The following is a 17,438-nucleotide window of genomic DNA, read 5'->3' on the forward strand; positions in this document are numbered from 1 at the left end:
TCCAGAAAAAAGAGAAACAAAAAAAATGGTAAGTGGGGTTGAATTGGTAATACCAGAAAAGAGAGATGTTAGATCATTCATTTTCAAAGATCATACCTCATTATATAGCTCATAGAATTCAAGGGAAATAATTAAAAATCAAATTATAATGTAACATTGAGACAAAGCAATTTTCCATCCCCTCTGAAAAATGTTTCTTTCTCTGTTACAATTTCAAATCTGTTTTAGCTTAGCTTAGTTTAGTTTTAAAGAAAAAGGGGAAGAACAAGTTCACCTCTAATGTGTTTCCTGTCATTTAGGACTTACAAAAATGAATTTGTCTCAGTGTGTTTAATGACTCCACTTTCCTACTTGTTTTCTTTCAATGCTTCCTAGACAATTACAAAGCTGCAAAATTGGATTATATGCTCGTTAGTTTTGTATCAGCTACTGGGTGCCAAATTCATACTCTGGAATGTTTTGCTGTTTACCTCCTAAGCGTCCTTTAATGTTTTTCAGAAAATTCTTTTGGACAAAGTCATTTTTTCAGATTCAATATATCCACTCTAAGTGTTGTATCTCAGTACATTGCACTTAGTTCGAAGAAAAACACCTCGAATAATATTCAACCATCCCTATTGTAAATAGACAGTAATCGTTGTGTGAAATAAATAATTCCCCCTAGCACGTATTTATTTGTGGTTAGAGAATAATTTCCAAGAGAGTGAAAGTCTAATTATTTCATTTAGTCTTGGGTACTTTTTTTTCAGAAGTTTAGTAGAATCACATCTAACTACAGCATAATGCCACTAATATAATTAATTATTTCAAAGGGAAAGGTCTTCAGAGACTGAAAAATACTGGAAGCAAAAGCAAGTTCTCCATTAAAATTAATAATGTAATTTCTGGTTTATCTTCAGCAGCTGATTCAAAATGGTAGATATATCATGGAAGGAAAAAATTAAATTCAAAGATAAATATTTATATATTTTCCTCAGTGTATGACTGCCAGACTCAAATATTGACCTTCAGAGTGTAGAACAGGGTAACAATGAGCTTAAGAAGTCAGAGATCAAAATATCCTGAAAGAAGGAGTCAGGAAAAGCCCCCTGGAGTCCGATGTGGAATTCTGGCAGAGGATGCTGAGGTTGTAGCACAGATAAAGATTTATTTCTATAAAATGTGCACAAGTTTGGACAAACAAAATCTGAGCATGCAGGAATAAAAGTTTCCAAAAGTGCATTAGTCAGGGAGGAATAATATCAATGATTTGTTCAGAAGAATCAAGAACCCAAATTGTTTCATGTCATCTTTGTGTTGGTGTTCACTGGGATGAGGAGCTGTAATTAGCATTTATAATAATGGCTTAAAACGTGGATTAGCCTGGAGAGATAAATCTATTTAAAATTACTCTGTAGTCACTGAGTTGTATGAATTTCATTTTAGGTAGAGAGCCAACTGAAATCATTCCAGAGTTTTCCTGTAAGGATTTGTGAAGGATAGTCAAAATATGGTCCCATACTTTAACAGAAACATGGAATTTTGAAACAGACAATATAAACTGAAAACCTGAAGAAATAATCAAAAAGAATAAAGTGTCTCGATGATAAGAAGGACATAAATACCAGCCAGCATGGCTGGTCAGAATGAATCATGTCAGAACATTGTATTTTATTCTTTTTTTTCAAGGAACAAAAGCTTACTGGGAGAAAAACATGAATTGTCAGAAATGATCTCGCCTTTTGGATGACTCCTGACACTATTTCACATGACATTTTCAAAATCGAGCTGGGATGGCAGGTTTTAAGTGTAATAAATACAAGAGATAGGAATAACTTGTTTAGCCACGCTTGAAATCTGTCAGGGATTCAGTTCCAAAGTCAGACAAGGTGCTGAGAGCATTCCAGGCAAATTCTGCTCCTGATGCTTCTCCATGATTTTTATGCAGAAAATCAAGTGGCAGAAAGAGGGTTTAATTGTTATTAATATTTAATTATTATTATGGATATATCATAGCAAGGCCAAAAGGGTTTTGGGAACAGAATATAAGTTCAGAGAGGCATTTCGCCCTTGTCCTCATTAAACTTTAGGGAAATTTTTACTTTTCAGAGACCTCTGTTCATATAAAATTACCTGAATGGAACATGGGAGGAAATGACAGGTAACAGCAAGACTGCACTGGGTCCTAAGAAAGCTGGGACCCAAAAATGGTGTGTGGAGGTAAAATTTTACCTTTTCTGTAATCAAAATACATGTCATGAGTTTTGTGATTCATTCCAGGCCTACAATTCTTTAAATTTCTGAATTGTGTTAAATTTATTTTCTGTCATAATGAAGAACCCTTCACATTAATCAGCAGAGCACTCTTCATTAATCAGTATATAAAGGATAAATCCAGATTACCTCATTATTTAATTAGAATGTGATAACACATAAATGCCAATTATTTGCCATGTCCTTTGTAAAATTCGGTGTCTAATCAAACCTCATTCAGTGTGCCTGTGGCAAAAACCAGTAGCTGCCTGTAAAAATAAAAATATTGCAGTTCAGAAGCCATTTCTGAACACGGAAAAAATAATGATAGAGTTGATGTGCTTGTGTTAGTTGATGCTGATAGAATTGTAGCACATCAGTAACTGTCCCAGCCTCTGCCTTGACATTTCTGCTGCAGTTTTCTTCTTTATTTTTAAAGTTTTATTCCAAAGTTTTTAGGATATGGGTGAAAATATATGTCCTAAAAGAATATGGAAAATTTTTGGTGGCTGCTGAGGTAGTAACATTAATGTGAAGTTGTAATCATGTCAGAAAATGATGTAGCAGATGAAGAAATAAGTAATTAAAATTTATAATTTATTTCATTTAATGGAGAAACTCCTGACTTCCCAACTAAACTGAAAGCTCTGACAACTCCTGCAGAATTTGGAACTGCCTGTTTTTAGCAATTTTTTTTATTCACATAAACCTGCCACTTCTCTCAGTCACTGTTAGTTAAAATAACTTTTCCCATTTGGGATTAAAAGTGTAAATGTGTGTATCATTACCTGCTGGAGCTTCAGCAAAACACTGAAACCACTTTAGCTAGTTTGAGTTCTGTTCTCCCCCCAGACATGACGATGTACAGACAGATGTCATCATGACTCATATCAGGATAAATTTGGGTTATGATATTTTGAATTCTCCCAGGAATAGAAATCAGGAATTTGCTGGGGTAATTCCACTGGAAAATGGAAGCTGCACCCAAGCTGCAGAGCCCCTGAGCCCTTTCTGCCCCTCTCAGCTGTGGCCACATCATATTCTGAGGAAGATGAGTCAATCCAAAACTCTCCTCAGTAAGCTGTTTTCCTTTGGAAATTGTATATATTTTTTTTTTTAAATGCAGGAATTATGAAATCACTTTCCACTCTCTGCAGATTACTGTGTGAACTCTCTTGATTGTTGATCTTTTTCTACTTTTTCTGCTGTTGGAAGATCTTGTGTCTGCAGGAGGGTTTTGTGCTCACTGTCTATTTTATGCAGGTAATTGAGAAATTGAATTATCCTATGTACATAGAAAGGAGTTTCTATTCCTGGTACAGAACTAAACTAAACAAGAAACTTTGCTATAAACATTCTGATGCATGACCTAAAAGCACATATTTCTGTGGCATAGAAATTGGAGCTGAAGCAATATCTAATCAGCCTGGAGAGAACACTGCCTGTGCAGCCTGAGTGTTTTATTTAATAGATCCTGTACCCATGGATGAAGTGAATGTCTCAGTCAAACGATTTCAACTAATGCCAGTTTAAATCACAATTCAAGAACATTATCCTCCTGGATAATTAACAGTGTATTCATTTATGTTGTGTAATAAAGAGTAACTGAGTGAAAACTTTCAGGTAAAAGGAAAGGAATATTTTTATATTATCATCTTAAATCATCCTTTGTTCTGGTAATGGCTCGTGGTCACTGCAATGCATGAATTCCAAACTCACCTTTGGAGTGTTGGAGGGAAATTAGAAGGGAAGGAGAAACTCGGGGAGGCTGAGTTCTTCTTGCTCAACTTCCTGGGAGCAAGTAATAATCTTTATAAAGAACAAAAAATTATGTGACCAGAAGGCATGATATAGCACGATTTTGAGCTGTCAGAATGTACAAAATGAAAAATAATGGCTTAATGCTGGATCTGGGCCTGTGGCATTTTTCTTTAGAGGACATAGAAAACAAAATATGGGCCAATGGCAAAAAGAACTGGTTTTCACTCCAAGCAAAGCTATTGCCAGATGAAACTAATTAACTGTGTGTTTGTTCCTTCATTAAGCAATTTTCAGAAAGACTCCTGACGGGAAAGAGTGAGGGGAAGAAGACCCTGCTTTATGCTGTCCCTTTTGACTGTTATTGGGAAAAGTGGAGCAGAGAGGAGCAAAGGGAGATACAAGTACAAGAAAAAACCAAATGTGAAGTGGTTGCCTCCAGTGAGCAGAGCATTGAAAAGGCAGAGAGTAACAGTCTCAGTAGCAATTATCCCTGCCCCTGCCGATCTGAGCCTTGCAGCTCATCAGATATGGATCCTGCTGGGAGATTTTTTTAGGATATCCTGATTTATTAAACCTCAAACCACCACCATAATACCTTTATACATGCTTCTCGCTTCTTTTTTTGTTTTTCATCAAAGGCAAAGGGACACTGTTCTTGGGCTTCTCATGGCCATTTCTCTTTTTTTACATTTTTTCCTTTCCTACATTTAATTGGATCCTAACTAACAAATAACAAGACTTATCACGTTTTCCCATTCAAGTGAAACATGATTCCCTAGATGAAGGCACCTCTTCAAATTTCATTTTGCTATGTGAGACACCCCCAATCACATAAAAATCTCCAGGCTTGTTCCAAAATATCTTCTGACCTGATTCAGCTGATCTGCTGGATGCCTCATTCAAAGCTAAACACTGCTGAAATGGGGAGAGAAAGTGATTTTTAACCTATTTAGCCAGAGTGCCTAGTCATAATTACAGATTTATTAGAAATGAGGGAGAGAGGATGTGGATAAAGGTCTAGGCAGCCTCACAGGTAGAAATCACAGATGAGAGGCAGACTGAAGTTTTCTATTCTGCTTGAAGGTTTTGTAAGCCACGTAAATTTATCTGTGATCAATTCTCTCCTTCTTTTAATTGTGCAATTACACCCTGAGAGAGTTTCCCTATGTTAAAGCCAAATATTCCTATGTGTCCCTAGGTACTGATATGCTGATACCAAAGTACTCTCCAGCCAGTTGTTATCTTCTGAGCTTCTGTGTCAGAAAATATAACTCAAACCTATGTCTGGAAAGGAATTCAAATAACTGAACCTGCTGTATTCATTTCTGGCTCAATTGAGGGCATTTTGTTTCAAGTTAGTACAACCAAATAAGCATATTGTGAATGTCCTTTCATATCATCTGGAAAGAATTTTGAATGTTATAAATTCTGTTGGCTGTTGTGCTTTAGCTCCTGTTCTTACCTTTGGTCACTGACTTGCACTTTCTAACACCTGAAAAATATTTTAGCAATTATTAGTACATTCATCATTGAGCCCACAGCACCTTTGTAAGACAGAGAGAGAATTGTCTTCACAACCTTTACAGACAGAACATTAGGTCTGCTTTGATTTGACAGTATCAAGTGTATTTAACAGTATTTCTGACAACCTGGCTTAATAAAACCTGTTCTCTTGATGCCATTAGTGACTTGGCATTTATCTGGACAGTTAATAGAGATTACTTGCTCCAACAAGACAAGGTTTGTGTCAGCCTCTTTCACTGCAATTGAATCGGAATAAAAACACAAAATTCCATTAAATGTAGCACATGAAATCAAAAGAAAAGCAAAGAAAGGCTAAAGGTGTGTAACTGACATGAAATGTGAAAAATATTGAGATGATGACGACGATGATGATGATGATGATGATTGTGATGACAGGGTTTTTTCCTGGGTTACCAGAAGTATTCACTAGGCTGGAGAGAGGCAAATTTGCATTGTAATGGGACTTTACAAAAAAATCACACAGTAATTTTATTGCACTTATTCAATAAAATACTGTCCTTCCTGTCCTGACTTTGTTGCTTTTTTAATTGTGTTAAGGTCAATTAACAGTGTTAAGGTCAATTTAATTGTGTTAAGGTTTGGATTCACTTTAACACCAAGTGAAAAAGTGTAAGGGAACTTTAAACAGCTGAGAAGTAATTTGGATCCATTTGGATGAGGCACTGAGAGGCACATTTGAGCTCTCCTGCTTTGTGGCATCCCATGGGAGTTTCCTCCCAAGCAACTTCACTGGCATTTTGTACCACCAAGCCACCCCACATCTTTTTTTTAGCAGAAATTGGGATCCTTGAAGTGAATGAAACAACTAAAGGCAAAAGATATCAGACTTACAGCCCTGCCCTTTCTGTGCTTATCTCACCAGTTCATTGTGTTCTGGTTGAACAGCCTGGCTCCAGCAGGATCACCAGGCTGGAACTTCCCAGGAAGTTGTTTTGCTCTTCCCCTAAATCCCCTGTGACATGCTGCACCAGGAGACTGCACTGCCTGCACAGCTGGGGGATTTTACTAGGTCAGGCATCTCAGGCAGAAAGGTCAAAACTCCATCCTAAGCCACTGCACCAGCACGCAGAACAGGGTGGGGGTAAGGAATGGCACAGGAGGGAATTTCTGCCTTCAGGTGTAGTTTTCCACAAACTGAACGATGAGCTGAAGAGAATCTTTTGTGAGCGACTTTTGTGAGATGGCAAAGAGACTCATGACCCAAAACCAGCATTTTCATCTTTAAATGATCTATATATACCTGTTATAAGTGTGATAGAGCACCCCAGGTTTTGTTCAGAGTATTTATTTACTCTCTGCCCTGCTCTAAAGGGTGGCCAGAGATGGTGGCATCAGAGCCAGCCTCTCTCCTTTGCCTTTTCACTGAGTACATGACAAAGGCAAAGCTCCTGCTCTACAGAGATGAGTGTCTAAAACATGAACCCCAACAGATCTAAGCTGAAGGCAATTTTTGAACAAATATTTTAGTCTAGAATCAGAGCATTTGATCTGGTCATGGCAGAGAGGGAGAGCATGAGCTCCCACATGAGATATGGAACATGACTAAGATAAAATCACTGAGGTGTTTGTGCCTGCCTGTCTGTGTATGTGCATCTTTATTTCTTCACATTCTGCAGTGCTCTGAAATGGTCTGACATGGAGACAGAGCTTTCCTGAGCATCTGTGCTAAATGAACACTGTAAAAGAGGTTTCCCTAGCAACTCAAACCATATGTAATAGCTTAAAATAGCTTTTCTCCAACTCCTAGGATTTCTTAGGGGTTTGCTCACAATTTCCATTTAAATCAAGGTATATTTGCCCAGTTCAAAAAGGTTCTTCATTTTCTCAGCTTCTATTAAAATGAACAGGGTTTGAAAATGCTCATTTCTTGCCAGAATGCCTCCCTTGCTCTTGACTGGTCACTTACCAGGTAAACTGAAGCATGGCAAAGGGTGACAGTGGCTGTCCACTTTCTCAAATGCATTGCCTTTGTTTGCTTCTAAAAACATTTTATTGGCAGCACATTGGTCTCTACTTATTGTAATGGGGAGTTCTAGCAGACTTTGATTTCTGTGAGGTCAGTACAATGAGAAGATAAACTCTGCAACTATGAAATATAAAGAATTCATGTACATGGTGTACATGAATTCCTCTTTGCATTGCAAAGCTGTTTGCAGACAAATCTGGGTGTTTGAAAGCTCAGCTCCTGTTGTGTCCCCAGGAAAATGCTCTTTTATATGAGTGATACCAAGAAGCTCTGGTGGCTCTGAAAGAGACAGGCAACAAAACTGAGACATAACCCATACACTGATTTTTCAGATCCTAGTCGTGAAGCTAAAAATTTAAGCTGAGAGAACCTGAATTTGGTTAAATCGAATGTTACTGTCCAGGTAAGAAATCTGGATTCTTGTCCAAAGAATGTTTTCGAAATACGTACAACGAAACTGAAGGAAGGGCCAGGTATCAGCCATTGCTCTCTTTTCCAATAAAAAATGTTTGTTTGGCCTAACTAGATTTTAGTGGAGAATGTGATGAGGGAAACTTTTCATCCTGTAAAACAGCATGAGAATACAGTTCCTATTTCCTCACAAAACACTATGAAACTGTATTAATTTAGGTGCTCTAGCATATATTTTAACCTGAAATTAAGGCATATTCCTTTAAATACTTTTAGTTATCCTCTTGTTCCCTGTGAGCAGCACACAGGTTTTAGTGAAATACCCTGACTTGTCACATAGGGTGGAAACGATTACCACGATGCAATAGAAGATGTTTTAAGCCAAGAATGATTGGATGGGCAGAATTTTTGTAAAGAGACAGGCTCTCTGGTCTTGTTCTAGCCATTTTAGTTTGCTTTGAATTGAGTTTTGACTATTGAGCATTTGCTTGAAAAAGGAGGGAAGGAGGTGGTCTAGGAGCAGATTTGCTGTCAGAGCAGGGTGGGAATTTCCATTGCTGGTGTCTCTGTTGATTGAGTCACTGCGAGGGAATCTGATGTCACAGAGGAATAAATTTGGTTACAACTTTGTTTTATAGATTATTTCCTTGACATTTATATCCTATATCTATCTTTAGCTCTTTCTGTGTGTCCCAACAGCACTTCAGCTTCATTTTTTAATTATTTTAAGCTGCACACCAACAGGTGCACAACAAGCAAGCCACAGTCTCATTTAACTGCCTAATGTGATCACTCTCTAAATACATTAGAGAATGATTTTATCCTAGCAGAATGAAAGGAGCTAAATCAAACTGGTCTAGCTCTGTTGGGCAAATTGAGCTGTTTGATTAAAATGAACAATTCCCTTTATTTTTTTTTTTTTAATGCGTTGGATTTTAGTCATTTTCCTCATTACAATATGCCAAAGTCAACAATTCAGCCACAAACTAAGGGTGAAAATAAATAGTTTCTTTCTTTTGGGATCCTGTCTGGCTCTAACTTGGAAACCCAACAAAATCTTCTCTCCTTTTTCCCAGGCTGCTTCACCAACCATCTGATTTCTTGTTGATCTTTCAGTTGCATAATCTCTGTGTGTCTGTAAAAACTGCTCTGACTGGGCACATGTGTTTAATCTCCTTAACTTTTTCTGGAGACATTAAGAAGTGATTTTCAGAACAGTAATAACTCTTTAAAAAGTCATTTAACAGCTGTCTTTGCTGAAAGCGAGATCTGCAGAGTGAAAATGAGAAGATAATTGAATCATAAAAAAATTGTTTTGAAATGACTGGAATTGTCCTAGATTCTTAAATTACTATTAAATTATATTTTTCCCTTGCCCGTAATAATTCATCTTTGAAAGCTAGGCTTGTTAAATGTAGGCCTGTAAAATATTGTGTGTTTTCTAGTTAAGTCAGATTATTTCTCTTTATAGACTTCTGTGTGGGTAGAAGGGCTTGACTTAATGACATCCAGAGACCCTTTTCAGCCTAAAGTTTCCTATGATTCCATTTGTCTAGCTATGAAAAGTGAAAAAATATTTTGAATAGATGTCCAGTCCTTCCACAGAGTGAATATAAAATTAATTTCAAAACACAATTCTACTCATTCCTTTCATCTTTATTAACTGTTTCTATCCACTTCAATATCTTTTTTTTTTTTTTTCTCTTTCAAGTTCTTCAGAAGATGTCATAATAGAAGGTGAGAACAGGAATACATCCCAAGGATGCCTTTGAGACATTTTGATTCTAATTTCTGTACCAAGAGCTCTTGTATGAGGTCCCAGCAATTGTTTAGTCAGAATTAGTTCATTGGTCTCTGTTTAGGGCACTTGCACTTGGCCTCAAAGGGTCTGTTCCTCTTTGTGAATTATCAACTGCTGGGGAAAAAGCTGATTTTCCTCTTGGATTTTAATCCTGCATCAGATACCACTAACTGAAACTTTATAGATTTTCCACACTTAGCAAATGTTCGACATCAAATTTTCTTGGTTACCCCCAACTACCTTATTTCAACCAGTTGTGAGTGAGTTTCTATAAAATGCTGTCACTTCTGACTCCTCTCAAATCAACTACAAACATCTTAGACTATGCAGTTTCAAACCCATATTTTGACCTTTAGCTAAAGAACATTGTTGGAAGAAAATTAGTTTTTGCTTGTCCCTGAGGAAACAAGGAAGCATTTTGGTTATCCATTGCAGGCTTGCAGAAAATCATCTTTTTAAAACATACTGCTGGAATTGATATTAAATTGTTATAAACGCTAAAGAAACTGAAAAATTCTCCACAAGACACAAACATAGCTTATTTTCCTTGTTGCTACTTCTTGCCAAATTATACAGTGTAAAATTCATATAATTAATATTTCTGAGCGCTTTGAAATAAAAATAAGTCAGCAAGAATTTGCCAAGAATAACACATCACAGTAAACTGAAGTGCTTCATTGACAGGTTTTGCTAGAAATTATGGAGAGCAGAAAAGAAATAGTTGTCATGTCCCGAACATCAGAGTATTATTTTTAGTGTTTTGTATCAGAAAGTGAAAAGTTCAGCCTCAAGGACTGTCTGGAGTAACCCATTTTGGAATAAGTGTGAAGCAGGTTTAAAATCATGCTTATAAATTAGCAGTGATTCACTGACAATTAGGAAGGTAAATCAAACTGGATTCCTAAGGAACTGAAGTTTCTCTATAACTTCTCATAAAGGTTCTAAATTACTTGAAAAAATAAAGATAAATCTTTGATGGTGTATATATTACAATTGGAGATAGTGCCAAGCTGAAAAGAGCTGCAGGGATAGTGGGGTATTGGACCAGAACTGAATGTTAAATCACTAAATCAGGGTTATTAAATCAGAACTGAAAACTAGCTCAGCCAACTAGAGCCATTATCTGATAAACACAAGATGGAATTTATTTGTTCAAAGCTCCGGTTTTAGGAACAAATAACTGCAAAAATGTACAGATGGTTTGGGAACAGGTCTCTGGTACAGAGGCAGGAGTTTCACATGAATCACAAGGCAGGCATGAGCAACAGCACCACAGTGTTGATAAAAGAAAAACAGCTACTGAGGACATTCAAACAGATTTGAGTCAGGATGGCACAGAAGGAATCCAGCTCTCCACTAGACCTGCCAGGCTCCAACAGGAATACATCCAGGTCTGGCCACTGATCTGTAAGTCCAGAGACCTGGAGACAGGCAGGACAGCAATGAAGTGTCAGAGCTGTCAGGGCAGGGTTTCTGAGACAAGACTGCAAGAATTGCAGCCCTTTAGACCTTCAGCAACTTTCAAACATAGGCAAAGGGTGTAAAGAAGGAAAGTGTGGCAATAAGAAGAATAAAGAGAACAATATGCTGCCTGTACTGATGGGGGAAGATGAAGGCATTAATGCGCTGAAATTGTAGGACAAGCAAGGAAGCACCTAAACCTAGTTGGTCCAGCTTTGCCAGAGAAGGATTGAAATGCTGTCTGACTCCACGTCCTGCATTCTTTACTGTGCTTCTAAAATACTTATATGTCAAACTTACAATTCTTTGAAAGTTTGTTTTTTTTTTTTTTTTTTTCCAAAACGCTGGAAGTTCAGTGAAAACAAAACTGGAGAATCTCGGTTTTAAATATAAAGACTGCTGTGATGTGAGTTTAGGAATTTTCATTTCTAGACTTTACCTTGGGCATCAGAGATTGCTCATGGGACTGAATTCTTACCCAGGACAGGGAAGCAGTGTTGTGATGTACCCCCCTGAATGCAGCCCTTTATCACCTTCTCTGCACAGGGAACATCACGTTCCTCCCTTTTACTGCTGCCTTGGGATCCATTATCAGTCATTTCTGTGCTCCTCTCTTTCTTTGGATACCCAGAACTCCACTTGTAGTGCCAAAAGCCCTCTCAGTCTGGTTTGACCAGTGGTTTCACAGAATAACTCATATGTTCCATTTTCACCAGGAAAATTATCATCTATTTTCTTTTACTTTATTTCACACTGGAATGGGAGCCAAGGCTGTCTTCTGCTACTGGAGCTAAAAGCAGAAAACTCCCAGATAGAGACAACCTCTGAAATAGTCATATACACGTGTGTGTGTGTTTACATGTATGTCAGAGACAGTGAAAAAAACAGTCTGATAGTTATTTCCATATGTCTGCCAAAACTAATTAAAAAAAAAAAAAAAAGAGTGAATTTTCAAGTCTTAAGATGAAGTATCAAAATAGCTGTAGTTCAGAAATAGCCACCACAGAAAAGGATTGCCTTTGGGAGGATGCACCTCCCAAATATCTGCTTCCATGTACATCAATAATGACTGTTTGGTTTATGACAGCAAAATATTCCATTAAAATTAATTAGAAATATACTTTGCCTCACGTGGGAAATTAGAAAACATTTGGCCTTAGCAAAACTAGAATCTTTCCCCAACTAGAGTTAGTCAGCAATTTTTCAGCCACATAATTAGAAAAAAAAATGCAGAAGAGAAAAATGATGAATGGATGCTACATTTACTATTGAAATCTAAGTGTCTTTGGGCAACTAGGAAATACTTAACCAGCACACATGGTCTGCAACAGCCCACTTGTAGAATCAGAAACCTGACAGGCATGCAGAAATGGATGTGGTAATGTGGCATAATGTTAATAAATGCTGGGCACAGTGCTCTCTCATGGAGAAGTCAATATCTGTGAGTCCAGAACTTATTAAGGGAAGTAATCGAAGTAATTCAATATCAAAATTCTTCTTTTTAGGAGGCTTCTGTGTGTACACACATGTGTTCATGGGGTGCACACAAGATTGACTGTCAAAATTAAACAACCAAATCCTCCCAGTGTGTGCTGATGTCTCTGGATCACTGCCAGACCACTTCCTTTGAAAGAAATGGAAATGCTTTCCTGATCCCCCTGGCAGAAGAGCCTGAAACTCACAAGATTCCAGAGAGGAGAGATCAGGGATGTCCTGAACAGCTCAAGTGCTCAGCTCCCCCCAGCCCTGCCTGCTGAACCAGCAGCCACAGGTAATTTCCCATGGGTTCTTACAGAGCTCACTCCAGCTCCCTCTTTGATCCAAACCCAAAACCTCTGAAGGTGTTTACTCTTCCTTGGCATAGCCACATATTCCACAGGTTCAGCTTGCTGATCACCCCAGTAGCACCAGAAAATGCTATCTTGGGAAATACACTCTAACAATAAATTAACTTGGTGGCTACGCAGGCTTTAGCTGGTTTCTCTTTCTTTCACCCAGGAAGAGGTCCCAGTCCTCATTTAAGGAGCAGATTGGCGAGAGTCAGATGTAAATACAGGTTGTCCACTGTTCATCTTTTTTTCCAAACCAAAAGGATCTCAGAGCAGCAGGTCAAGGCCGATCATTTTAAGATGCTCCTAGGAGGCTTTTTGAGCAGGTTCCCTGAGCAGCACTGGACCTACAGGATGCTGAGAAGCTTTCCTTACCCTTGTGCCAATAAACCATCTATTTATGGCCCAGAATGTATTGGCTGACCATACATTAACTGGTTATGATTAGGACAAAACTAATGAGTTTTAGTCACTTGAGCCTCATTTACTTTGTCACTTGTCACGGGATGTAATTCAAGAGCAAGCACCTGGATCAGGAGGGTTTCTTTAAGCCTTGCACTATTTAATTTGGGGAAAAGAATACCAAAATGCACTGAAGAAAGCAGAAATAAGTGTATTGATGATTTTGTATTCCAAATCGAAAGGTTGTTTGGAACTTTATTATTTAACTTTTCTCCTCTATAACCAACCTGTATTTCATCAAACCCCAGGAGTGATCTCTGTCCATCACTGACAGCATTCAGTCCTGAGGTTTTTAGACAAAGACAGTTCAATTTTTTCTGAAGGAATTCACAATACCGCTTTTACATTTTTAAAGTTATCCAATGGGAAGCATTAAACTCTTAGTAGAAACAGCTTCCATGTTCTGCTCAGGGTTGAGGTATTGGCCAGATTCTCTCTCCTTTTCTACTATTTTGGATGTCCATGTGACACTCAGCAGAGTCCTGCTTTAGATCCACCAAAAAACGGGACTTCTCCAGGCAGAGGGAAATCTGCTGGTTTAGGGACAGCTGCTCTGAAGGTAAAATGCCTTTCTGGTCTAAAAGGCAAATTTGTCTTTGGTGTGCTCATGTGTGGATGTGAAATTTGGCTGCATTACCTGCACAGCTCCTGCTGTGGTGGGTTTAGGAGTGTGAGGACAGGGGCTCAGGGGGTCCTGCAAACACATGATTTTTATGTGTTAATCACCACACTGGTTACCATTGATTTGGACTATCTGGAACTTCTAAAGGAAAAGGAGACATGAAATGGTTTAAAGGCATGATTTCAAAGATGAGACATTGTTTTGAAGAGAAGAAAATATATCCAGATATGGATATCTACACCCTAGATTTAGGCAGATGTAGATATGGATTGCTGCTTCTTCTCAGTATCTCATTTCTACACAGCCAATTAATGTAATAATTAATGTGTGGCCTGTGCTGGATGTGGCAGGGGAAGGTTTTACTGTAGGAACAGTGGTTTACTTAATTATTTCTGTTGATACATATTTAAGAAATTTGAGCTACTTTGTCCTTCATGGTCAGTTTTATTTTCTTGAAATAAATTTTAATTAAGAAGAAACTCATAGACATGAACCACTTTATCAACAATCTATTGCCAATTCAGCTTTTTAAGATGTATTTAAAAACAGATTTTAATCTACAACATGCCGCGATGGCTTTTACTGAAATCTTAAAGAAAGCCACTTATTTGACTATAACAATATATGAAGTTCCAAAGCTATCCTAAATGCTGCAACTTTAAACAGCTCAAGAGCAGAACTTAAATTGGAACGGATATGAAGGTACAAAACTTCAGGAGGTCTTAGCAGAAACTTTATATATAACTGGAGAAAATGTCACATCTTATTTTAGAAGGCAGTGGTTTATTACCTCCCAAACTGAACTGATCAGGCTTCTTTTTACCTACTTCTTCACATGGTGTAGAATCTTATTTGGACGGACAAGTGCTCATTATTTTTCCTCAAATTAAATCAATTTTCCTTCAAAGGTCTGTCTAAAATCACCTTTTCTTTCAGAAAATTTGTACTATCATTTGAAATGCTGTACTATGGGTATGCTGCTTCCCCATTCCAAACCAGTGCCCTTGGAAACACACAGGGCTCCCACAGCCCTTCCTCAGTGTTTTTATTCTGTAATGATTTTATCTGGTACCTATTGACTACTGGGACTGGTTTCCAAGTGACATTTTGGAATGCAGTTTTTGCTGTTCCATCTGCAGATGTTCCCCCACAGCAGATGCACAACTTGAAAAATAATAACTGCTAAAAATATGCAAACTGTCAGCTTGGTTTTTACTGAGAGATCTGTAACTTCAGGAAAGATAAATTTGTATTTAAATGCAATGTAATGCGTTTAAATTATGTCCAAAGACTGATGGAGTGCTCATCAAATGGTGCAAATAATCATATCATAAATGCTTGATTTGAGTCCAAGGTGGGGAAAGGTGGGGTAAAAATGTTGCTGGATAAGCTAAAAACACTGACATGAGCTTTGAAAAAGAAAACATAAAACAGCTTAATTAAATAAGAGGCAGTTGTATTGCATTCTTTTTTATTCACAACTTATAAATAGCTCTTCCTTTGTGCTTACACCTTTAAGGTCTCGTAGCTGTAATGTTTTTTCACCTGACCTTGCAGAAGATATTTGTCTCAGCATAATAAATAAACTGTGAAAGTACTGGGGTTGCAAACAGATCTTTTAAAAAAGCAAAGAATGATGCTTCCTTCCCACTTAGTTCAAGGTTGATTTTACTTGCCAGGAAGGCAGTAAAAGAAAATCAGTGAGAAATCTGAGAGATCAATGGCAACCACAGAGCCCGTGCACCTCCAGCAGCTCCCATTTGTCAAAGTTGCACCCATTGATAAAGTCAGGATGAGGACAGGATGTCAGGAGGCTCCTTTTTTCACTGCACTCACACATAATAAATCAAGGGAAGAAACTGATAACGCTGTGAATGTTGGTAGAGCAGGTTTGACAAACTGGCAGATTTTATGCATATGGAAGAGTTATGGAATGATGTACCTTAAGCAAAGATCAAAATTTCACGGCAGTGTTTCTGTTCGTTTTTCTGATGCAGAAGCCTTCCTTCTCGTCTGAGTGTGGGTGTGCACATACATAAAGTGAGATTAACGCAGCAAGGAACTCTGGCTAAAAACAAAGACAGCTTTAGGGAACAACTTGGAAGCAAGTCTGGCTTTCCAAGCGCAGACTTCAGAACTCCTACCTCTCCGCAGATTCATCTGCATTTTGCTCTGTGATCATCTGCAGCTCCTGCGTGGCTTTGCTTGACTCCTCTTTGGCGGAGTTTCCCTCGGGGCTGCCTTTGGGGGTGTCCTCTGCGGAGCGCAGCTGCTCGATGATGCTGTGCTGGTGCCAGGCGTGGATGGCTCGGTGATGCACCGGCGTCGGCCCCGGCACGGGGGCCAGGATGTTGTGGTGCACGGGGCTGCTGTTCTTCTTCAGCCCATTCCTGTCCCGAGAGTGGCTCTTCAACCTGTTCTGCACCGGGGTGCCTCTGTGATCGTATCCTTCCTGCGGGTGGCAGCCCCCGGAGCCGGCGGAGCCCTGCGAGGGGTGGCTGAACCACCTCCAGCGGAGCCTCAGGATCTGCTTCACATCAAACTCTTTCTTTCCAGACACTGACATTTTGGGTTGTTTGGTTTTTGTTTCTTTTTGTTGTTTTTTTTCCCCCCCCAAGAGGGGGAAAAAAAATAATAAAAAAATACAAAGCCTGTTCTTTTAGGAAGGAAATGGATTCTTTGTTATCTCTTCTGCTTCAACTCCTCTTCTTAAAGAAAAGAAAATAAAAAAAGAGACAACAGCAGGACGAAATAGCGGTGTCTCTCTCCCCTCTCTCTTCTGGTTAATGCACCGCCAGCCGATGCTGTTCCCCGTATAGGTGGGAATCCATACTGACAGGATGATGAGGTCAGACCTTAAACAAGTAAATCAGCTTAGCACAGGAAAGCAGCGACCATAACACTCCCCAGCTGCCAGGCTTACACACTCCCAGCTCCACAGCGCGGCTCCCAAATATATAACCCAGCCTCACATGATCCTCAGGGAGCCCGAGCTGCGACTTAAGATGCAGGGAAGCACGCACAAATAAAGTGACAAGACTTTCTGTCTTATCGCACGGCGTTCTCCATCAAGCCTGCTAATTAGCCACGCTGCGTTTCACAGGAGGTTTAGAGAGAGGATGCTGCTCTCGGGAGGATTTTTTTTTTTTTTTTTTTTTTTTTTTTTTTTTTTTTTGGGGTGAAGGTCCGCCGCAGCTCACGCGTTTCCTTGAGGGTCTGCGTTTGTTTGTCTCGCTGTGTTAAATAAAATTCCTACAAATGGCCTCGGTGTGGTAGCACTCACCTAAAGGAGAGGCACAGCGTTTGGGTGCATGGTGCAGGGCTGGCTGTGCCTTCTCACCTACAGAT

At 38.8% G+C, this 17,438-nt stretch overlaps 1 protein-coding gene across 1 annotated transcript in view; it reads right to left on the minus strand.

The window, feature by feature from the left end:
* The window catches only part of KLHL4 (kelch like family member 4), a 36,524-nt gene extending 19,868 nt beyond the window's left edge, over nucleotides 1-16,656 (minus strand). Inside the window, exon 1 of the mRNA XM_066338478.1 lies at nucleotides 16,235-16,656. Within this exon, the coding sequence (XP_066194575.1) occupies nucleotides 16,235-16,656 (422 nt within the window). The remainder of the gene's footprint in view (nucleotides 1-16,234) is intronic.
* Nucleotides 16,657-17,438: the final 782 nt, after the last annotated feature.

The sequence above is a fragment of the Sylvia atricapilla genome, chromosome Z (genome assembly GCF_009819655.1).
Source record: "Sylvia atricapilla isolate bSylAtr1 chromosome Z, bSylAtr1.pri, whole genome shotgun sequence".
NCBI lineage: Eukaryota > Metazoa > Chordata > Aves > Passeriformes > Sylviidae > Sylvia > Sylvia atricapilla.